At 47.9% G+C, this 20,947-nt stretch overlaps 1 protein-coding gene across 18 annotated transcripts in view; it reads left to right on the top strand.

Moving 5' to 3' along the window:
- LOC116646400 (F-actin-monooxygenase MICAL2) overlaps positions 1 to 20,947 on the top strand; it is a 221,846-nt gene that overhangs the window by 48,690 nt on the left and 152,209 nt on the right. For all 18 annotated transcript variants that reach the window (XM_032427107.1, XM_032427094.1, XM_032427093.1 and 15 more), the window contains one exon: positions 5,142 to 5,482. In XM_032427107.1, coding sequence (XP_032282998.1) covers positions 5,219 to 5,482 — 264 coding nt within the window. In that variant the 5' untranslated portion in view covers positions 5,142 to 5,218. The remainder of the gene's footprint in view (positions 1 to 5,141; positions 5,483 to 20,947) is intronic.

The following is a 20,947-nucleotide window of genomic DNA, read 5'->3' as shown; positions in this document are numbered from 1 at the left end:
GGGGGCCCTTGTAGTTCCTTCCCAACCCTGGGAGATGCCCCTCTTGGTTCAGGTTGGTTGCTGTATGTCCTTGTAGGTGGAAAGCCCGGCCGGGTGAGAAGATGAGGCCTGCAGGCATCACCTGGGAGCCCGGGCTCTGCAGAGTGCAGTATATGTGGGAGGCCTTTCCCTGGCTGCCTCTAGCCTCACCTCAGTGCTGGGGGCAGGTTGCTGTGACTGAGGGTCTTCTGTGTGTGAGGCTCGGAGCTGGGGCTTCTAGTTCTTCTGACCACCCTGTGAGTGCTTGGGGGGTGAACAGCCTCGTTTCATTGCCTAGGAAACTGGCCCTGCCAGGGGGCTCATTGCGGGGTACCTGGGAGATGGTAAGTCTGAATGGGGAGCTTGGCAGTGTCCATGGCAAGGGGGGGTCTGGTTTTTATTGTCTAGTTCTTACTGGATCTACTTATTTAACTCAAGTACAAGTTGACATGACGTATTGGCTTCCGGCGTACATCACACAGGTGCAGTCACCATCTGTGGCCGTACGAAGTTATTACAGTATTATTGACTCTGTTTCCCATGCTGTCCTTTTCATCCCTGTGACTGACTTTATAACTGGAAGTATATATCTCCTAATCCCCTTCTCCTGTTTCACCCCCCCCCCCCCCCCACCCCAAGAGGTTCATCTTTAGATTACGTTTACCTTGAGACATTGCCTTTGAGCTTTGAGGGTGTGGTTGAGGGCTGAGCTTTTCTTCTGGGCCAAACTGCTGCTTTGTGAGAAGGTTCTGCCTGGTGTCCCTCCGGCGCTCAAGTTTTTATAGAACTCTGTCATTTATCCACCACCTGGTCACCCTGTTTGATGCCGTTTGGCAGGTGATGAGGCCCAGGGAAGACAGAAGGGGGGGAGGGTTCCTAAATGTGAGTGCACTGGAAGCTCTTCAGCCAGGAGGTTCCTTCTCTCATTTGAGAGGTATTTAGGGGCTCTGTGTCAACCTTGAACTTGTCTCCCAGATGCCCTGGACCAAGCCCATTCCTCATGCTGTTGCCAGCAATTGGAGGCCCTGAGGTTTTTTAATTTGTAGCAGCTGGGGGCAGGGAAAGGGGGTTGGCTTTGTGACTCACAAAGTCACACAGGCAGAACCACAAATAAGGGACTCCAGTTGGCAAAAACCAAATTGCTTCAAGGCTATTCTTGGAAACTAAAGCATCACGTCTTGTTTCTTCCCAGAAAATGCAGAAACCTTTCATATTTCTGGGTGGTTTTATTTATATTTCATATCAAACTCTAAAAAGCAACAGCTGGGTGGTGGTTGACAAGGAAAATTTTAACAAGAGCTACTACCCAGCATCCTCTGATTTAACCAATCCTTGAGTTTCTTTTGGGGAAGGAGAAAGAGTATCTACCAGAAGAATTCCACTCTAGTCTCTGGAAAGGGGCTTGGAGCTCAGACACAGACTCCCAGAGCCCTTCCAAGTCAGCCTTTCTAGTTCATTAACAGAACTACCTTGTACCAAGGACGTTTTCAGTTCATTATGGAAACCTCCTTCTTCCCCACTCTATATTTGAGGGAACTGAAATCTCAGAAATTAAATGAGTTGTCCAAGGCTACACAGCTAGGAAGTGGATTTGAACCCACATCTTCTGAGTTGAAAGCCCATGGCTTCTTGTTTTAAAGTACAGATAATTCCTTGACCTGGGCATCTGGCCCCATCCTTCTGGTTTGATGACGTTTGGGCCATTTGAGGAATCATAATTACTGCTGGTTATCATGTAGCTGCCAGGTGCTAAATACGTCACATCCATGATGGAGTTCATTCCTTACGGCCCTATGAAGCGAGTATGATCATCTCATTCTGCAGATGAGGAAACAGGCGGAGATACGTCACGTGCCACGCTGGTGCGTGAGACCAGGTTCACACCCTCGTCTGGCAGACTCTAAACACTCTGAGGCTCTTCTGGAGGAAACATAGCCTGCATGGATGTGAGAGTCATTTTTAAGGTCTTTGACTTCAACTGGAAAGCTGATTTTACAGGTTGAGACCAGACCCTTCAGAGCGGGGAGGCAGGTCTGAGGCTGGTACGAGCTGCTGGGATAGGCCAAGGCGATGCTCTCTGCTGTCCTGCCATCTCTCTCCACCACCCCCACCGCCCCAGGTAGCTCCCTCTAGATAAGAGCGAGCTCCTGGAGCCCCCACGCCCAGCGAGCACCCTCTGCACCACCTTTGGCTCTCCACTGGAGCCCTAAGATCAAGTTGTTCATTTTCCTTTGCGGAGAGGAGGGGCGGCAGCTGGAGCTGGAAGGAGACAGGTTCTTCCAGTTTGTAAATGATTCTCTGGGAGTCAGGTTTGGCTTGATATCTCTAACCAGTTCACCATTTTAGACAGGGAGGAGTTGGCAACTTGAAGAATTGATTTACAGAAGTATTTTTCCAAACCGGTACATTCCGCAGACACAAATCTGCCCCACGTGAGGGATGCAGCACCCATTTTCACCTCTGCCAGGCACCTCCCAGGGCCGGGCTTGCCACCACACACCTCTCTTGCTCTGCACAGCAACCCCGCAAGATGGACATTATCACGTCTCTTACAAAAGAAGAAACTGAGGCTCAGCGCTTCTGTGGCTCGTGTGAGGCCACGAGGGCAGCCAGGGGCCAAACCGAGCTTTGGACTTGGGCTCCACTCGCCCTGAAGCCTGTGGCTTTCTCTGAACCCACCTGCCCTTCCCCAGAACGGACTGCAGGAGGGCAGCAGAATTCAAGTAGCTGTGGATCTCTCAGTCAGCGACCGCATCCTTTGTTCAGCGCTGGGCGCAGAGTGCCTCCAAAGATAGAGACCAAGGATGCTCCTTCGCTCTGAACAGTAAACGGGTCTTGCTCTCTGTTTATGCTCTCTGGGTGGCAAGTCCTGTACCTGCGGGAGAGTTGATGAAACAGTAGGAGGCCGTGTTTATGTGAGCGATGCCGAGGTGAGCACTGCAGAGGTTTGAGGAGCCGAGAGAGCCTCCGGGAGGGAATCCATGTCTTATCGGCACCTGCCAAAGCACAGGCCCCGCTCTCCACGTTTTCTGGCTTTGTTGAGGTGCGGGGAACAGAGCCGCCAGGTCAGTGCTCCTGGAGGACAGAGGCCTGGCTGAAGACTGGAACTTGGCTAGGCCTGGAGCAGGGAATGGGCCTTCAGCTGAGTACGGTGCCAGGCCCGTTGGAGACTGATGGGGTGGAGGGGAGGAAGGGGAGGGGTCCCATGCTGTTGCTGGTGCCCCCTCGGCCAGCAGCGTCTGGGTGTCTGCCCCCAGCCAGTTGCTCCCTGCAGCTGGTGCCCACGGGGCTGCCGTACAGCCTTTGTGTGTGTGGGGCTCTCTCCTGGGGCTCTCCCGGTGGCTTTGTTCATGGCCACCTCCCTCTCCCATGCATCCCCGCCACCTCCTCTGCGCAGAGACTCCTCTCGGCCCGCTGCTCTATCTCCTGCACCCCACAGCCCACGGGAGAAGCCAGATCCCCTCCATGATCTGCCCTGGATGCGCCCATCACCTCTTGTCATGAGTTTGGAACTCTAGACGCCTTGGACTTGCTCTCATTCTGCAGCTGTCCTGGCTCTGTCCAGACTCACGCCTGTATGGTGTTTCTTTTGCCTGAGAACTTCTATTCCCTGGTCTTCTAATGAAATTCACCTTGTTCCTAAAATTGTAGTGTTTTGGGCATCCCAGCCCCCCTCCGCCCTGTGGCTCCTCTGGACACCTCTAGGGTCTGTTGGACACCTCCTTATGTGGCTTCCATGCACCATGTTCATCTTTTAAAAGTGCTTGCCTGTTGTCTTATAATCAACTCTTTATACACCTGTCTTCCTCACTAGGCCCCATCTCTGCATCCCCAGGACCTAGGGTGATGCATGGCTCTTGCTTAGGCACCAGTAATTGTTGCTGAATGGATGAGTAAAGGATGAAGGAAGAAAACAAACACCATTCTCTGCTTTTAGTATTATACGGCCAGCCCACAATCCAGATGCACCCACAATAGTGTTTCTGTCTGGAGAGTGGGAAGCCACCCAGCCCAAGGGCCTTGTCTCTGTGTTTGCTGACCTCCTCCTGCCAGGCCTCTGTCTGGGGGAGCTTGGTATGCTGTATCCTCTTGTTTACCGACCCTCTCGAGCCCTCCGGACAGCTGTGCAGCCCTAGTTCCTCTATGCTTGTCTTCTTGCACTAGCTTTGGATTCTGGAAAAATAGCTATTGCTTTGGAAAATCAACCCTAACTTATTTTTGTTCCTTTGAAACTTGAATGACTTTCCTAAGAAATGCCTGAGGTTAAAGTGGTGCAGAGAGACAGGCCGATGGCCAAAACCCAGGCGAACTATTTTCGTGATGTGAATGAATACCCATCGCATTTTTCCTTCTGTTGGCCTGAGCACTTGTTCCAAATAGCTCACAGCTTGGGCTCACAAAGCACAGACTCCTTTTGTGTGTGGGGAGGAGACCCGTGTGTGTCTGTGTCTTTTTGTCTGTCTGACTGAGGTGGATGCCGTGCTTGCAGCAGATACGAGGAGTAGAGAGAAGTTTCGAGAAGTTGCCGCTTGTCGTCTGTATAGGGGAAGGACCTGCCCTCTAGTAGCTACTGGAGGAAGACTTTCAAGTTTGGTGTCTTAGGATAGGTGGGAAGGCCATGAAATCTAGGGAGGCACGTGCTTTGAATGTTTTGGTCTGTGCACTGTTCTGTGCTTAGATTACACTAATATTAGTCAACTAATTTACAGCACCATGAATTAAAGGTTTTCAGTGGTGCTCATAAAATCTAGTATGCTTCTCTGCTTTGTTCCCCCCCCTTACTAGTTATTATTTCTAGAACTATCTAGCTCATAGCAAGATTGACCAGGTAATGCTGACATCAGCCAGGCCATATCTTTGAGCAACCTGTAGTTCTTTACAACCAGCGAGAGGAGTGGGGTGTTGGGGGCGGGGGGGAGAAAGAGATTGCCAGCAAGACACCATTGTCAGGTCAGAAGGGATGATTGTACATTTTTTATAGATGGTTTATGTTTAGCATTAAGTATTAATGTTTAGTATGCTTAACATCCCAAAGGAATTTTATTTTTCCCTCTCAGCACCCATCCCCCCCACCTTGCCTGCATTGCCATGGAGCTCACCTCTGCCTCCACCTACCTTTGCAGGTGTGACGTGTCTCCAGGTACTTCATGGTGTTCTCCTCCGGCCTCTCCATACCACTGCGCTACACAACTCCTGAAACATGGGGGAAAACGAAGACGAGAAGCAGAGCCAGGCCGGGCAGGTTTTTGAGAACTTTGTCCAGGCTTCCACGTGCAAAGGCACCCTCCAGGCCTTCAACATCCTCACACGACACCTGGACCTAGACCCTCTGGACCACAGGAATTTTTATTCCAAGCTCAAGTCCAAGGTGACCACCTGGAAAGCCAAAGCCCTGTGGTACAAACTGGACAAGCGTGGATCCCACAAGGAGTATAAGCGAGGGAAGTCCTGTATGAACACCAAGGTAAGGGAAAACCCTGTGATTTCTTACCCTTGTGGGGCATGCGGGTTGGCTTGCCGGGAGTTTGGGAAGCTGTCGCCATCCTGCCATTCTGAGGTTCTTAATAGGTGTGGGCGTGTGCTAGCATTTTGCTCTGTTGAAGATTTCCTTGGTCTATACATGCACGGATTATCCTGGGTGGGAGCCTCTGTCTTACTGTGGTGGCCTCAGCTACTCTTCTTGTGTCCTCTCCATGGCAGAGAGAATAAAGGCATGCTTGGCACTATCCTCCTCCTATTACCACTGCTACTGCTAATAGCTATGATTTATTGAGCAACTTCTGCGTGCCAGGCACTTTATAAACATGGTCTCAGTGAACACCTCCATGGTCCTTTGGTCCATTTTAGAGCTATGGAAACTGAGAAGTCAATTATCTTGCCCAAGATCACACAACAAGGAGGCAACCTTGGTCTGTCTGATTCTAGAGCTTACGCCCTAAATTCCATTCCCCGGGGAGCCAACATTGTAGAAAGATGCCTTGACTTTAATTGGCTAAGAAATAGGTCTTTGGTCCTTATGGCATTTTCTCCCTCTCTCATTCCCTTCTTCCCCCCACCCTCTTCCCCAGGATGCATTTCTGTGCTCAGGGTCACACTCGCAGTTAACCCTCCACAAGCTGATTACTTCCCCCACTGTTTGGCCATAGGCAACATTGGTGAACGTGGCCTAAGTAAGCAGAGCATCACATCTCTTCTCTCACTGCGATGCCCATTGCCTAATGGGCAGCCAGAAGTCAAGACTTCCCGCTGGCCCTGGGGGGCTGTCAGCCCCGGGCAGTGGTCCAGACTGTATGTTTAGGTTAAAAGTGAGCATGCTGTATTTAGACCTCACAGGAGGTAGCTCAGCCAGAGCCCTTGGAATTTTAGTTGGTGCCAATCCCAGACAAGAGGATTGAACTCTCCATGGCGATCAGGACTGTTGTGTTTTTGTTTTGGTGATGAGGAGCTGTTGAGTGTACCGTGGGATACGGCCGCTTTCCCCTGCCCCCGGGGGGACAGCTGCCAAAGCTCCTCCAAGCCTGGGGCGACTTTATGGGGCATAGGAGGAGCATTCCACCAGGCCAGAACTTCAGCCCAGAGCTCTAGCCATCCAGGCAGTGCCTGCCCATAACCTGCCAAGCTTTAGCCCTTCCTAGCAGAGACAGAAGTGTTAAAGAAAAAGGAGAGAAAGGGGTGTGACCGGTCCTCGAGGTGCTACCCCCACCTAGCTGCTGTAACTTCCCAGCTCCTCTATCACTGGGAACCTCTTCAGACTTGGAGAGGGGGGCACTCTTTGTTTTCAAAGCATCACCCTTTTCAGTAACAGCATGTGACCGCTTTCTTTTGAAAAGGTCCCATAGAAGTCAGGTGGCCGGGCTGCAAGGTGTTTTCTCAGGAAGGTTTTCAGAGACCTTATTCTATGAGGAAATGCCATGGCCTCCTGCACCCAGCAGTTTCTGGCTGTTGAGAGGACTCTCTCGGTGATCCAAGGACAGACCTGCGGAGCGAATGAGCCAGCACCGGGATGTGATGGAGGCTTGACCACCAGGGAGATGTGCTTTTTTTCAAAAATCACCAGTTGGTCGGTTGCCTCTCCCTGTCTGGCCAGGCCTTATTTTACAAGCTTTGATGGGTTGAAATAGAAGAGTACTTGTGGACTCTTGGGGTTGGCAGGTCACCACTGGTGCCTGAGATAACAAAGGGAAAGCACTAACATCTGTAGTTAGCGATGCTGAGTTGAGAGTGCATCTTGCTCAGGAATTTTATGCCTCGTAGGAGGAGTAATAAAGACCTTTCACATGTGTGGTAGCCCATCTCCTAAGAACTACCTAGATCCTGAAGCGTGGAACACATTTGGAAATATGGTCCAAGTACGGCTCTGACTGTGTGAGGTCACTTGCGCCACACGCTTGAGAAACCCAGCTCAAAGCTAACTAAACACAAAAGGGAGTCGTTAACTTGTATAAACAAGAAGGTCCAGACAGTCTTTCCTAGCCTCTCTCCTTCCATCTATGTCTTGGACGTTTTGCTCTATGTTGGCTCCATTCTAACATCCTGTGAACAGATTTTCTCCATGTTGGTGGTCTCTAGTTCATATCTTTATAGCTCTATGACCCAAAGGCTAGACTCTCTCTCCTCCTGCTCAATATTGAATAAAATCTCAGGGAAGGATTCTGATTGGGCTGTCCCTGGACCAATTATTGTGCCCAAACCAGGAGAACTGGCTACTGTCCTTGGTAGCCCTTTCAAGCATCACATGCTTGACATGAGGGAGGAGCAGTTTCCCAAGGTCATAGAGATGTGAGATGGATAAATAACAGGTGTCCTCTATAGGGACTCTTTATGTGCATTCCGGTTATGGTATAGTCTCTCACCATATTGGATTCATGTGGATGGTTAATACTCAGCTCTAAGAGCCTAGAGCTTGTAGTCCTTGTTGTGAGTCAAACAAAACACAGAACATGGGTCCTCCCTCTCTTCTAACATGAACAGACACTCTCACTCACACACCTCTTTTAGGTATCCTTGGGTGTAGTAGTTTATGCTGAGCATTAGCCAAACAAGAAATGCTGGGTATTAGCATGCACGTGGATGACCACTAATGCTAAGACATATAGCACAGGTGCGTCAGGTTATCAGGCACATAGCCAAGCTCCTGGCTAGCCACAGTTAGAGTAGAAATAAATGGAATTCAGCCAGAACCCTCACCTTTCCATTGTTGTGGACATCTCAGCACCATCTGGAGTGGGTCTGGGCTTTAGCATTTCACAAGCATGTGAGTGTGTGTGAGTGTGTGTGTGTACGTATATATGCATGCATGTATGTTGGCAGTGGTGGTTGGGGGAGATTGACCAGCATCTGTCTGGAGAAGAAAGCCTCTGGTGGGGGTGCCAGGGGACAGGGAGAAGGACCTACAATGTCATTAGAGCAGTGGCTTAGGTGTCAGTTGTGTAATTTAACTTGGGATCATGGTTCATTATTGATTAGTTATGAGGGTTTTGTCAGGCACTTAATAATTCTTTCCTTGGGTGTGACCTGTTTTGCCAAGGATAGAGTGAACCAAGGATCAAGCCAAATTAACTCTTTTAGGACTAATATATTGTCTCTGCATCAGGGTAGTACCCCGATCAAATGTCACATCCAATTGTGTAATGTTCCTCGGGGAAAACAGCCCAGAAGGAAAACAAAACAAAACAATACAATACAAAGTTTGATATGGGAATTGCCATCATCACGAAATCTGGTCTTTTATTTTATATGTACCTAGTGTCAGAAGGACATATTTTGAGAGGATGTTGTGTACCATCTCTCCATTTGACAGGTGACATAGAGGGGCCCAGGAACCTGAAGCTATTGATCTGAAGCTAGCGGGTGGCTTTATCAGGATTTGGACTCTGTTGATGGGTGTGCTCCAATATGCTTTTTTTCATTCCTTCAGCAGATGTTTCTAGTGCTCTGTGCCTTGCTAGGCACCTGACAGGGGAGGTGGTTTGAAAGAATGAGAAGTGGCTCTGAGCAGTTTGTGAGACAGAAACATTGTTTCTGTATTTATTAACTTATTTAATCATTCATGAGGTGAATAATTTTTGAGCAGCTGCTGTGTGCCAGGCACTTGTCTCGGTACCAGTCGGCCACCAGCTAGCTCTGTGGCCTTGGGCAGGCTACTTAAATCACTGATCCTCAGTAGTGTTCTCTGTAAAATGAAGATGGTCCCTCTCTCATGGAGTTGCTGTGAGCACTAATTAAGGCAATCTTTGTTAAGTATTTAGAACACTGCCTAGTACATCATAAGTGATCAGCAAATGCTTAGCCATTATTTTCATAAATATCCTAAGTGTATGAGACAGGTGCGCCCACTGTTTTGCAGAAGTAGAGAAAAGCAATGACTGAGCCTGACTGAGCAGTCCGGGAATGCTTCCTGGAAGAGAAGGTATGATTTGGAGCTTGACATATGAGAAGAAGTTTGCTTGGCCTCACTGAGGGAACACAAGGCAGAGAGCTATATTCCAGGGAGAGTGTGTTGCTGTGTAAGAGGAATGAAGGTGTGGGTGGGGAGAGGGGAGAGGGTGAGAGCCAGGCAGAGCAGAATAGATGGATGCAGGAGGAGACCTGCAAAGAACGGCCTCCCAGGGCCAGGCTGTGAAGAGAGGGTCTCGTAGTCAAACAGAGGACCTGGGGGACCATTGAGGACGAGCCTGGATTCCCGATCCAGGGTTCTTTCTACCAGCCTCCATGGGGTTGCTCAGTGATCACAGATAACCAATGCAGACCAGAAGGGATTTGTACATCATAAAAACACGCATGCAGGAAATGACTCATGGACTCTTGTCACCAGCAGGAATGGGGCCAGCCTATAAAGTGAAAACTGTTGGGTTATCTCGTGAGGAGGAAATGTCTGTATTTTGTGAGCATCCAGCAGGGTCACCGCATACCTTTTTTTCCTGACGGTGACCCTTGCCCACCTCTGCCTCTGTAGTGGCTCCCAGCGGTGGGTGGCCCAGGCTTGGGGGGTACAAGTGGCTGCTGACCTTCGGAAGCTGAGCACAGCAGGAGGCAGGGAGGTGGGGTAGGGGGCAGCTGACAGGGCAGGCTGCTATCTCCTGGTCTAGATAAGCCTATCTGACATTCCGGACCTCTGAAATCACCCGCCACGGCCCTCAAAGCTGGGCTCTGCTGTGCTGGCTGGGGCGCGTCAAGTACCACTCTGCCTAATACGGACAGCGGCAGGCAGCGCTGATAGAGCAGAGGACGGTCTCCGGGGTACGCATTCCTGCAGGGGACTCTGGCGGTCTCCGGGGTACGCATTCCTGCAGGGGCCTCTGGCGGTCTCCGGGCTCTGCATTCCTGCAGGGGACTCTGGCTTTGTCCGCTTACTTGTACCGGCCTCCCGGCGCTTCTGTGTCCAACAGGTTTCCCAGCCTAGATTACGTCGGCTCTGTGTTCATTCCTTGTCCCCACTGTCCCCCATGGAGTTGGCGGGCTCAGCGTGAGTGTGTGTGCTGCATGTTAGATACGAGCTTGAGTGGATCCAGTCCCCCAAATATTACCCTGAGATAAAAAGCTCTCTTTTTTGGCTGTCCTCACAGCGAGTGGTTAATTCAGGTTCCTTGTGGTTCATTTTATAAATACAGTTATAAAGATTTCTTTGTCTTTTTAAGAAAAAAACTAGTTTCCTTTAAAAAAAAAAAAGAAATGTATGCTTATGATTAAAAAAAAAAAAATTCAAGCAGGACAAGAGCATGTACTGTGGTGAGTGTATCTTTTCCCCAGGCCTCCAGGTTCCAGCCCTAGAGGCAATCACGGGACTGTTTTCCATCTGCTTTTCCTGAAAGTCTCTACTTATGTGGGCATGTGGGCATGTGTGTGTGTGCATCCTGCCACCCACCCCCCCGCCCCCCGCTACTTATATTTTACTGGAAAATGTTGTTGTGCACATATTGTGCACCTTGCTTTTTTCACTCAAATATATCTTGGAGATTGTTTTATGTCAGTATGTGGGGCTCTAATCCCTTTATTATTTTCATGGCTTCCCATTTCACGATTTATTCAACTGCTTTTCTCGTTCCGAGTCTCTTGCCATCTTAACTAGTGCTGCACTACGTTTTCTCACCCACACTCCGAACACACGTGAAAGCATATCTGCGGGATAGTCATGAGGATTCTGAGCCGAGGGGTATGTGCATCACATGGAAAATATCACAGGCCTTGTGGCGTCCTCCCTGGAGGTTCTTCCAGAGGACACTCCCCACCAGCAGTGCAGGAGATGGCCGAGAAGAGTCCTTCTCTGAAAGGGAGCTACCACGGCAGGATATCGCCTGCTGGCATCTCCTTGGCCTTGCTGGATGGGCGTTGGGACAGACGCCCCCTGAATCCTGGAGTCTGGACTGGGTGGCCGTGAGCAGTGCCACCGAGTGAAGAGCAGTCCAGGAACAGTAAGGCAGGGATGGCTGCCCCCTCTGTAACAATCACAGCCACAACCACAACTTCGTTACTATTATTAACACCCAACAACTGCATAGCGCTTTAAGTTGAAAAATAGTTGCATATACATGGTTTTGTTCAGAGGTTTGCTTTATCTGTGACGATGAATGCTCTTTAAATGGGGAACCAATACAAGTGTATACTTTCCTCTTCGAATTTCATCAAATAATGGGAGTTTTAGAGCCCTAGTCCACGGAGGATGTATACTGCTTGTGCTGAACAGGGGCCCCTTCCTGGCCTAGCTAGCTTGTTCTCTGTGTGATTCAGTTTAAGCAAGCATCACCTCCTTCAGGGAGCCCTCCTTGAGCTCTTCTTCACTTCCTCTTCTCTTATTCCATCCTCAGTCTGGGTTTGGTGCCCACTGGGGACCCCAGGCTCTGGTCCTATGAAATCTTGCTGATTGGTATCCCTCCTTGATTGCTTTTTGTGTCTCTTTCTCACTATGGGCTCTGTGACGACAGGGACATGCCTGGCTCATCCCCAGGTCTCAAGCACCCAGCTTATTTTTAAACCAGATATCAGTAGAGAGATAGTGGCTAGAGGTTCAGTGGCTATATTCTCTGATTCTCTAGGCCAGTGCTGTCTAGTAGAAATATAATGCAAGCTGCATATATAATTTAAAATTTTCTTGTAGCAACATTTAAAATGGTGAAATTGATTGGAATAATATATTTTATTTACTCTAATATATCTACAATATTATTTCAACCTGTAGTCAATACTAAAAAATATTGATATATCTCATATTCATTTTTTTATTAAGTCCTAAAATCCTGTATGTATTTTACAGCTCATCTCAATTCAGACTAGCCACATTTCAAATGCTCAATAGCCCCATGTGACTAGTGGCTGTTAAATTGTATAGTGCAGCCCTAGGCATTCCATCATACTTGTCACCTTGTAGAGCAAGGCGGCTGCTGAAGCTCCAGCCATCACATCTGTTTCCAAGACAGGAAGAAGGTAGAAGGTCCTGCTCTAGCTACAAACATTGCCTTATTATGTAGGCAAAAGTGTTCCCAGAAACCCCATTAAAACCCCATGGGGGTAGGAGTTGTTTTCTATACTTGCTGATTCCCCAGCACCTAGAATAATGCCTGACAGGCAGTAGGTATTTGTTATAGGTTAGATCTTCAAAAGCAGATGCTTAGAAGGTGTTTGGAGTATAAGGTGTTCATTAGCAATCAACACTTGTGAAAGGAATGGGAGAGGAAGCAGGATTGGACAGAAGATGACTGTGCAGAAGAGAACCAAATGCCTGCAGGTTCAAGAATGAGTTTTGCAAAAGACAAAGGGTGAGGGCCACAGTTCTCCATTTAACACGTTCCACAGGTAGGAACACAAGTAGTATACTATATAACATAGTTATAAGAGTGTATACTTAGGGACGATAAGTTGTAAATGTAACAGTATATACATACATTCTTCAATGCATTCTATATAAAATTATATTACATAAAAGTTCTTCACCTTAAACTTCACTGCAGCTTCTTGGGAAGAAAACCCAAATACGCTCTAACTTCAGAGCCTGCTCAGAGCCTTCCGCTGTATGTACCATGTTTTATTGCCATCTGGCATACTCCCCACCTCCTCTTATGTGTCATAGTCTTAAGAGATATAAATACAGGGTAGCAAGCTGTCACCAAACGTTTGTCCACAGGAGTTCAGCAGTGGGAAGATTTTTATTCTCCCAGCCTTTCTCTAGGAGAGAGCTGTCTGAATCTGGAAAATTCCTTTATGTCCAAATCCAGGGAAGTTTCCTTTACCCCATCACCAAGTAGCTAGCATGTTGATGCTTGCCCCACAGCTGTTTGTTGCTCTCTCTCTAGCTTTAAGAAAATGATTGCTTCCATTTACTTCTTTTCCCCATTCCTTATCCTTTTTCTTAACTGTTGATATATATGAAATTTGCTATTTTAACCATTTTACGTGTACAATTCAGTGACATTAAATACCTTCCCCATGTTATAGAACAATTGCCATTTCTATTTCCAAAATTTTTCATCACCCCAGGCAGAAACTCTGTACCCACCAAGCAATAACTCCCTATCCCCTGCTCTTGCCCCTGGTAACCTCTGATCTCCTTTCTGTCTCTATAAAACTTCTATTCTAGGCATATCAGACAAGTGGAATCATGCAATATTTGCTGTTTTGCGTCTGGTCCTTGTCTCACTTAGCGCAGTGTTTCAGGGTTCACCTGTATGGTAGCAGGCATGAGAATCTGCTCCTCTCTTTTTTTTCAACTTTATTAATATATTTTATTTAACCCGATATATCAAAATATCATTTCAACATGTAATGACTATAAAAGTTAGGAGTAAAATAGTTTACATTTTTTTACTAAGCTTTCAAAATATATTTTACTCATAGCACATCTCAATTTGGGGCTGAATTTTATTTTTTTTATTTATTTATTTATTTTTTTTTTTAAAGATTTTATTTATTTATTTGAGAGAGAGAATGAGACAGAGAGAGCATGAGACGGGGGAGGGTCAGAGGGAGAAGCAGACTCCCCGCCAAGCAGGGAGCCCGATGTGGGACTCGATCCTCGGACTCCAGGATCATGACCTGAGCCGAAGGCAGTCGCTTAACCAACTGAGCCACCCAGGCGCCCCTGGGGCTGAATTTTAATCAGAAATACTTAATCTATATTCAGATTCCATAAAATTTACAGTTGAGAAAGTCGACTCACACGTGCAAGTTATTCCAACCACACTTAAGTTTTCCAATGGCTGAATTGAGTAGGAGGTGTTTTTTTTTATTTATTCTTTTGTTTTTTTTTATTATGGCGAAACATAATAACATTTACCCTCGTAACTGTTTTTAAGTGTACGGTTCAGTGGTATTAAAGTGCATTTACATTGTTCTGCAACCATCACACCATCCAGCTCCCAAACCTTTTTTTTTTTTATCATCCAAACTGAAACAACCCAAACTATACTCATTAATCAAAAATTCTCCACTCTCAGGGTGCCTGGGTGGCTCAGTCATTAAGCATCTGCCTTTGGCTCAGGTCATGATCCCAGAGTTCTGGGATCGAGCACTGGAATCGGGCTCCCTGCTTAGCGGGGAGCCTGCTTCTCCCTCTCCCACTCCCCTAGCTTGTGCTCTCTCTCTCTCTCTGTCTGTGTCTCTGCCAATAAATAAATAAAATCTTAAAAAAAAAAAAAAGAATTCTCCACTCTCCCCTACCCCAGCCCCTGGCAACGACCATTCTGCTTTCTGCCTTTAGGGCTCTGACTACTCCAGGTGCCTTACGTAAGTGGAATCCTACAATACTCGTCCTTCCGTGACTGGCTTATTTCACTTTACATAATGTCCTCAAGGTTCATCAGTGTGGTAACATGGGTCCGAATTCCCTTCCTCCTGAAGGTCGAATAGTTCCACATTGTATGTGTATAGACCACATTTTGTTTGTCCACTCATCGGTCGATGAACACTTAGGTTGTTTCCACCTTCTAGATGTTGTGAATACCGGCGCAGTGAACCCTGGCGTACACGTACCCATCGAGCTCCTGTTTTCTGGGGTATCTACTTAGGAGTAGAATTGTTGAGTCCTATAGTAATTCTGTGTTCTGCTTTTGAGTAACAACCAGACTGTTTCTACCTATTTGTATTTTTTTTTTAATTGCCCTCCCTGAGTTAAATTTCCCACAATTGTTAATCCATTAGAGAGATCATTTTGAGTGTCTACTGCGTGCCAGGCACCAGGGATGCAGCAGTAAAGAGAACAGACAAAATTCCTGCCCTCTTGTAGTGTATGTTCTTCTCAGTGAGAGGCAGAGAGTAAACGTGTGTGTGCGTGTGTGTGTGTGCGTGCGCGCGTGTGTGTGTGTGTGTGTGTGTGTGGTAAGTGCTAGGCAGAAAATAAGGAAGAAAGCAAGGTAAAGGAGATAGGAGTGTCCCGAGCAGAGGTGGGTTGCTGTTTTATATAAGGATATGCTGGGAAGGCTTTATGTGACAGCAATATTTGAGCAGAGAACTAAAGAAAGCGAGAACATGAGCATGTGGACTCTTAGAGGGAAGAGAATTCTAGACAAAGAGAACAGCAGAAGGCACAGAGGTGCTGACAAGCGGAGGTGCTCAGTATGTTCTGGAAACAGCAAGAACAATGTAGAGGTCAGACGGTAGCAGGTGGGGTCCAGGAAGGGGGCCCGGGTATTTGGCCCATAAAACCTCTGGGAGGACTTTGCCTTTTACTCTGAGTGAGACACAAAGCCATGGAAGGCTTTTGAGTGGAGAGTCACATGAAACTTCACCATAGAAGGGACGTGGAATCTGAGTGATCCTGGAAGGGAAGGTAGACCGGTCGCCCAACTATGCGTAACAGCTGTCTCAGGCATAAGGAATTTATTGCATCCCGTGCATGTCATGTCTTCGAGGAGCTGTGTGCGTTTCACCACAGACCAGCAGATTAGGGAAAGGCTAAAACCAGCCTTGCTGCCCAGATTCGGGCAGACCTGGTCATTCTGATTGAAAGGCTTCTTGGAAGGAATGTTCTCAGAACTTAACACTACCTGAGAAGAAGTATGTTCATTAATTTACTCTTTAGTGCTAAGTGCTGGCGCTCTATGCTGGGCACCAGAGAGAAGGATGAAGACAGAGAAGACCCCACACTTGCAGGTCTTTCTGTCCAGTTAGGAGAGAGAAACACACAAAGATAATCTTATCATGTCATCCCAAGAAGGACCTTCTGTTGTGGGTGTTGTGCTAGAACTGGGAGAGAGGAGTTGATTCTAGACAGGGTGTCAGGGAGGTGGCATTTAAGCTGCGGTCTCTAGGTGAGAAGCAGTCAGCTAGGCGAAGAGCGGGTTGTTCAGAGAGGACAGCAAGTGCAAAGGCCCTGAGGTGGGAAAGCTCTTGGCTGGTTGGAAGCAGCAGCCAAGACAGGGCTGGGGTGAGCAAAGGGGATAGTGGTACGCGGGGAGGCTGGGGGTGGCGGCAGCCAGGAGGCAGATGGTTGAAGGCCCTTCCATGTAGTCTGTTGTAACAATGTTGGGCTTTATTCTGAGAACTCTCTTTGACTGCTTACTAGGTATTGTGATGATGCCTCTGTTTCTTCATCTGTGAAGTGGGAATAATAAGAGCTATCATCTTACAGGACTGAGATGAAGGGTATATGTGAAATTTACCTAAAGCATTTAAAGTACCTGGTAGCGATTAGTTTCCTCCTCCTCCTTGAAACTCTCCTATTGCATTTGTGACACAACTTTCTTGATTCATTTTTGAAAGTCGTCCTTACGCTCTTTCTCCTTTTCCATAGGACATACAAGGTGTCCTCCAGGGGCTTGTATCTGACTCCTTTTGCTTCTGCTGGGGGTGCTTTCTCAGGGGGAACCTTCCCTACACTCAGCTGTCACTCCCCGTGATGATGACTCTCTACAGTTGCTACCTTCTTGAGCCCCACGACCCCACTTGGGTGCCTGTGGCTGTCTTTAGGATGCCCCTTAGGCACCTTTAAGCCACATTCACCAACTTCTTCCTGATACCTGCTTCTCTTCCCCTGTTTCTTCACTTCCCCTTCCTTTGCAATTCCATTCATGCTCAGCCCCTGCCCTCCATTCTCACCTCCCCCACTTTGGTGGCAGCAGTGACCTCTTACCCAGGTGGTCACAGTCGCCAGTCTCTCAACTCCCTTTTGCCTTTCTCCCTCTCTAGCCCAGCTACCCACCCCTGTGGAGCCATCCTCCTGAAGCACAGGTCTGCCTGTGGCTCCCTGGTGCCTGTCATGCGGTCCCACCCCCGGCTTGGCCTGGTGCCCTGGCTGGTCCGCCTGCTCTGGGCTCACCTGGTGTTCCAGAAGCCCCTTCCCACATGCCCCATCCTAGCCGCACCGCACTCCTTGCTCCCCATGCCCTCCCCATCCTGCTCTGGCCAGCCTTCCCACATGTCCGATGCCCACCACCCCCGCCCCCCGAACCCTCTCCTCAGAGGCCCTCCGCCTTGGCGGTTCCAGTGGCTGCCACCCACCACCTCCGCCTCAGCCACCCGTCCCCAGAGCCACGCCTAGGAGTTTGCCACCAACCAGGGCTGCTCCACCTAAACTCCTCTAGAAGGCTCCTCTCTAACTACCACTCAGAGCTGCTACTCCTCTCACCACGGGGCCCTCCCTGCACCTGCCCGCCCCCACCCTCCCAGGTTCCCATCCTCCCTCGCCTGCCCCGCCATCAGCCTTGCCTCTCCTTGCCTTCCTTTGCTGGCCCATCCTGGGACAGTTTCTCACTACCCTGACTGCGGGCTGACCCCGCCCTGGGAGATCGGCCTCGAACTTGGCGCCGGTGGAGGAGGGAGCAGAGTGGGTGGTCTGGGGACCCACATAGGAGGGAGGACTCTGTGCTGAGCCGCATGATGCTGCTGGGAAAGCCTTTTAAGAAAGCCTAGCCGGTTGTCTAACTCCCTCCTTCCTTCATCTCCCTCTCCATCCTTCTGCCCCCTCCCTTTAATCAGCTTTCCCTTTTCATGAGACTGAGGTCATCAGATCTGTTTCTTCCTCCCTTCTCAACCAGATTCTTGGGGAAGATGGTCTCTGTGCTCCTCACTCCCGTGGCTTCCCCTCCCTCCCGTTCCAGCTTCCTTCCCACCATGCTGATAGAGATGATTGTTTTCAGGGGCCCTGGGGGCCTCGAAGGTAGCCACACTGTCACAGCTGCTGTATCCTTGCTGACTCCGTGACTTTCAGACATTGGATGTGACGGGTCACCATCTCCTTGAGACTCTTCTCCCTAAAGAGGAGCCTAGGTCAAGTCCATGAGCCCTGGTCATTGGGGGAGGGGAGGATGCACGTTATGTTCCCTTGCAAGGAATTGTAAACCTGAGTATCACCAGCTCCACTTTCTTCCAGGGTTTTCATGCCTTCTTGGCGGGAAGGGTTGCCATAAAGAGCACATCATTGGCCTTCCTGCTGCCGCTGCTGCTGAACTCAGCGACAGGTGTGGGCAGCGTGGATTAATGATCCCTGCTAGTGCTGCAGGAGCCTCTTATATTTCCCTGCTCGGATTTACGGCTGCGCTCCAGATCGTACTGAAGGACTTATCCTTTATTAGAGTTTAGTGGTGCATCACAATGGGATTAAGTGTTTCTGCTCAAGAAGCAGTTTTGCACCTAGCCTCTCACTTGATTCGCCTACTAACTCTGTGAGGTAATAAGGGCTGGTGTTACCTATCCCAGCTTTATAGATGGGGAACCTGAGGCTGAACGGGATTAAAGGGCTTGCCTAGAATTTCGTGGGATAAATGGAAGAATGCAAGAATGTTCAGAACCAGGGATCCCAGACTGCAGTGCCCAGTTAATTGACCTTTGTGTGAGGACCTCACCGTAGGCACTGACAGTGTGAGAAATATGAAATCCATTGTACCTCCAACCACACTATTTCGTCAAATATAGGGTGGGGGGGAGTGTTGGTGCTCAGACATCATTCTTACCATTATTTTCAAAGGAAATCCTGTCTGGGGGCACCTGGGTGGCTCAGTCGGTTGAATATCGGGCTCTTGATTTTGGCTTAGGTCATGATCTCGGGCTCGTGGGATCGAGCCCCATGTGGGGCTCTGTGCTTAGTGCAGAGTCTGGTTAAGATTCTCTCTCTCCCTCTGCCCCTCCCCCTGCTGATGCTCGCCCTAAATAAATAAACAAATAAATAAATAAATAAAATTTTAAAAAAAGAAAAAAGAAAACAAAAAAGAAATCCTGTCTGAAATATTTAAGGTGGACAACAGTATTAATTTGTATTTATGCATTCATGGTTTTAGAATTTCACAGTTGAGTGTTTGCTTATTAGATGTTCTCAGTTCACATTCTGGTACCATGAAGCTCTTTTGATGGATGTAGTATTTTGAAATTTGGGGTTAAAGATGGCATTTGCAGTCTTATATCAGCTTCAGCATCCAATTTATTTTGTTTTATTTGCACAAATTTAAAAATAAGGGGTTCCAGGTAAAAGGGTTTTTAACAGCTTGCTTTGCGATCTCTCTAATTATATTAATCCAGTAACTCAAGCGTGTAGTAGGTAGATCTAACTTGTTTTAAAGATTCAACTTTGAAACCCAATTTTTTTATCTGTAAAGTGAAGGTAATATTACCCCCTTCAAAGAGTTGTTGTAAGTAGGAAATGCAGCCGCTTAGATGAGAGCCCACAATGTTATGAGCATTCAGTAAATGCAAACTTATTATTTTGCCGTACAGGTTTGAGGAAAAGGTTTACAAGTGTCCTGCATGCTGGGGATTCATGGCAGTGCCGCTCTCTGCTCTGTGGTGTTTTGGGTTTGGGTTTTTTTTTTTTTTTTTTCTCAGAGCAGTTTTAGGTTCACAGCAAAATTAAGGGGAAGGTACAGAGATTTCCCACATACCCCCTGCCTCACCCATGCAGCGCCTCCCCCATATCCTCCCCCGCCACGAGAGTGGTAGATTTATTACAACTGATGAACCCACACTGACACATCCTCATCTCCCAAAGTCCATATTTACCTTCGGGTTCATTGTTGGTGTTGTTCATTCTGTGGGTTTAAACGATGATGTCATGTATCCATCATTATGATATCATACAGAATATTTTCCTGTCCTAAAAGTCCTCTGTGCTCTGCCTGTTCATCCCTCTCCCCACCTTCCCAACCACTGGCAACCATGATCTTTTTACTGTCTCCGCAGTTTTTTTTTTACATCCTTTTCCAAAATGTCATACAGTTGGAATCATACAGTATGTAGCCTTTTCCGATCAGCTTCTCCCACTCAGTGATATGCATTTAAGTCTCCTCCCTGTCTTTTCCTGGCCTCATAGCTCATTTCTTTTTGGGGCTGAATCATATTCCATCATCTGAATGTAGCAGAATCTATCCATTCACCTACCTAATGGACATTTTGGTTGCTTCCATGTTTTGGCAATTATGAATAAAGCTGTTGTAAACATCCCTGTGCAGGTCTTTGTATGGACATGGGTGCTCAACTTCCTTGGGCAAATACCAAGGGGGTCGATTGCTCCTTGGTCATGTGGTCAGAGTATGTTTAGTTCTATAAGAAACTGTCAGACTGTCACCTGAAATGGCTGCACCAATTTGCATTTCCACCAGCAATGGGTGCGCGTTCCTGTTCTCCATCCTCGTCAGCCCTTGATCTGTCCGTGTTCTAGATTTTGGCCCCTCTAATAGCCATGTAGTGTTATCTCATTATTGTTCTAATTTGCATTTAATTTGCATTTCCTTAAAGGCATGTGATGGTGAGTATCTTTTCATGTGTTTGTTTGCCACCTGTTATGTTGTGAGGTTTGCTTAATTTTCAGGAGTTTGTGAACTTGGATGGTGGAAAATTTTTATTTTCACTCACCTCTAACTGAAATGTAGCATTGTTTCCAGTCATGAATGTGGGCAGCAAACCTGTGTGAGGAGTGCCTGTGACTTTATCACCAATAGAAATCACAGGTGTTTCCATTTATCCTCTTGCTTGTTACAAGTTCTTCAGACTCTCGTTTATACTTATTATTATT

This window comes from Phoca vitulina, unplaced genomic scaffold, assembly GCF_004348235.1.
Source record: "Phoca vitulina isolate PV1807 unplaced genomic scaffold, GSC_HSeal_1.0 scaffold36, whole genome shotgun sequence".
Taxonomy (NCBI): domain Eukaryota; kingdom Metazoa; phylum Chordata; class Mammalia; order Carnivora; family Phocidae; genus Phoca; species Phoca vitulina.
Note: the sequence above shows the minus strand (reverse complement) of the source record. Positions and strands in the feature narration are given on the sequence as shown.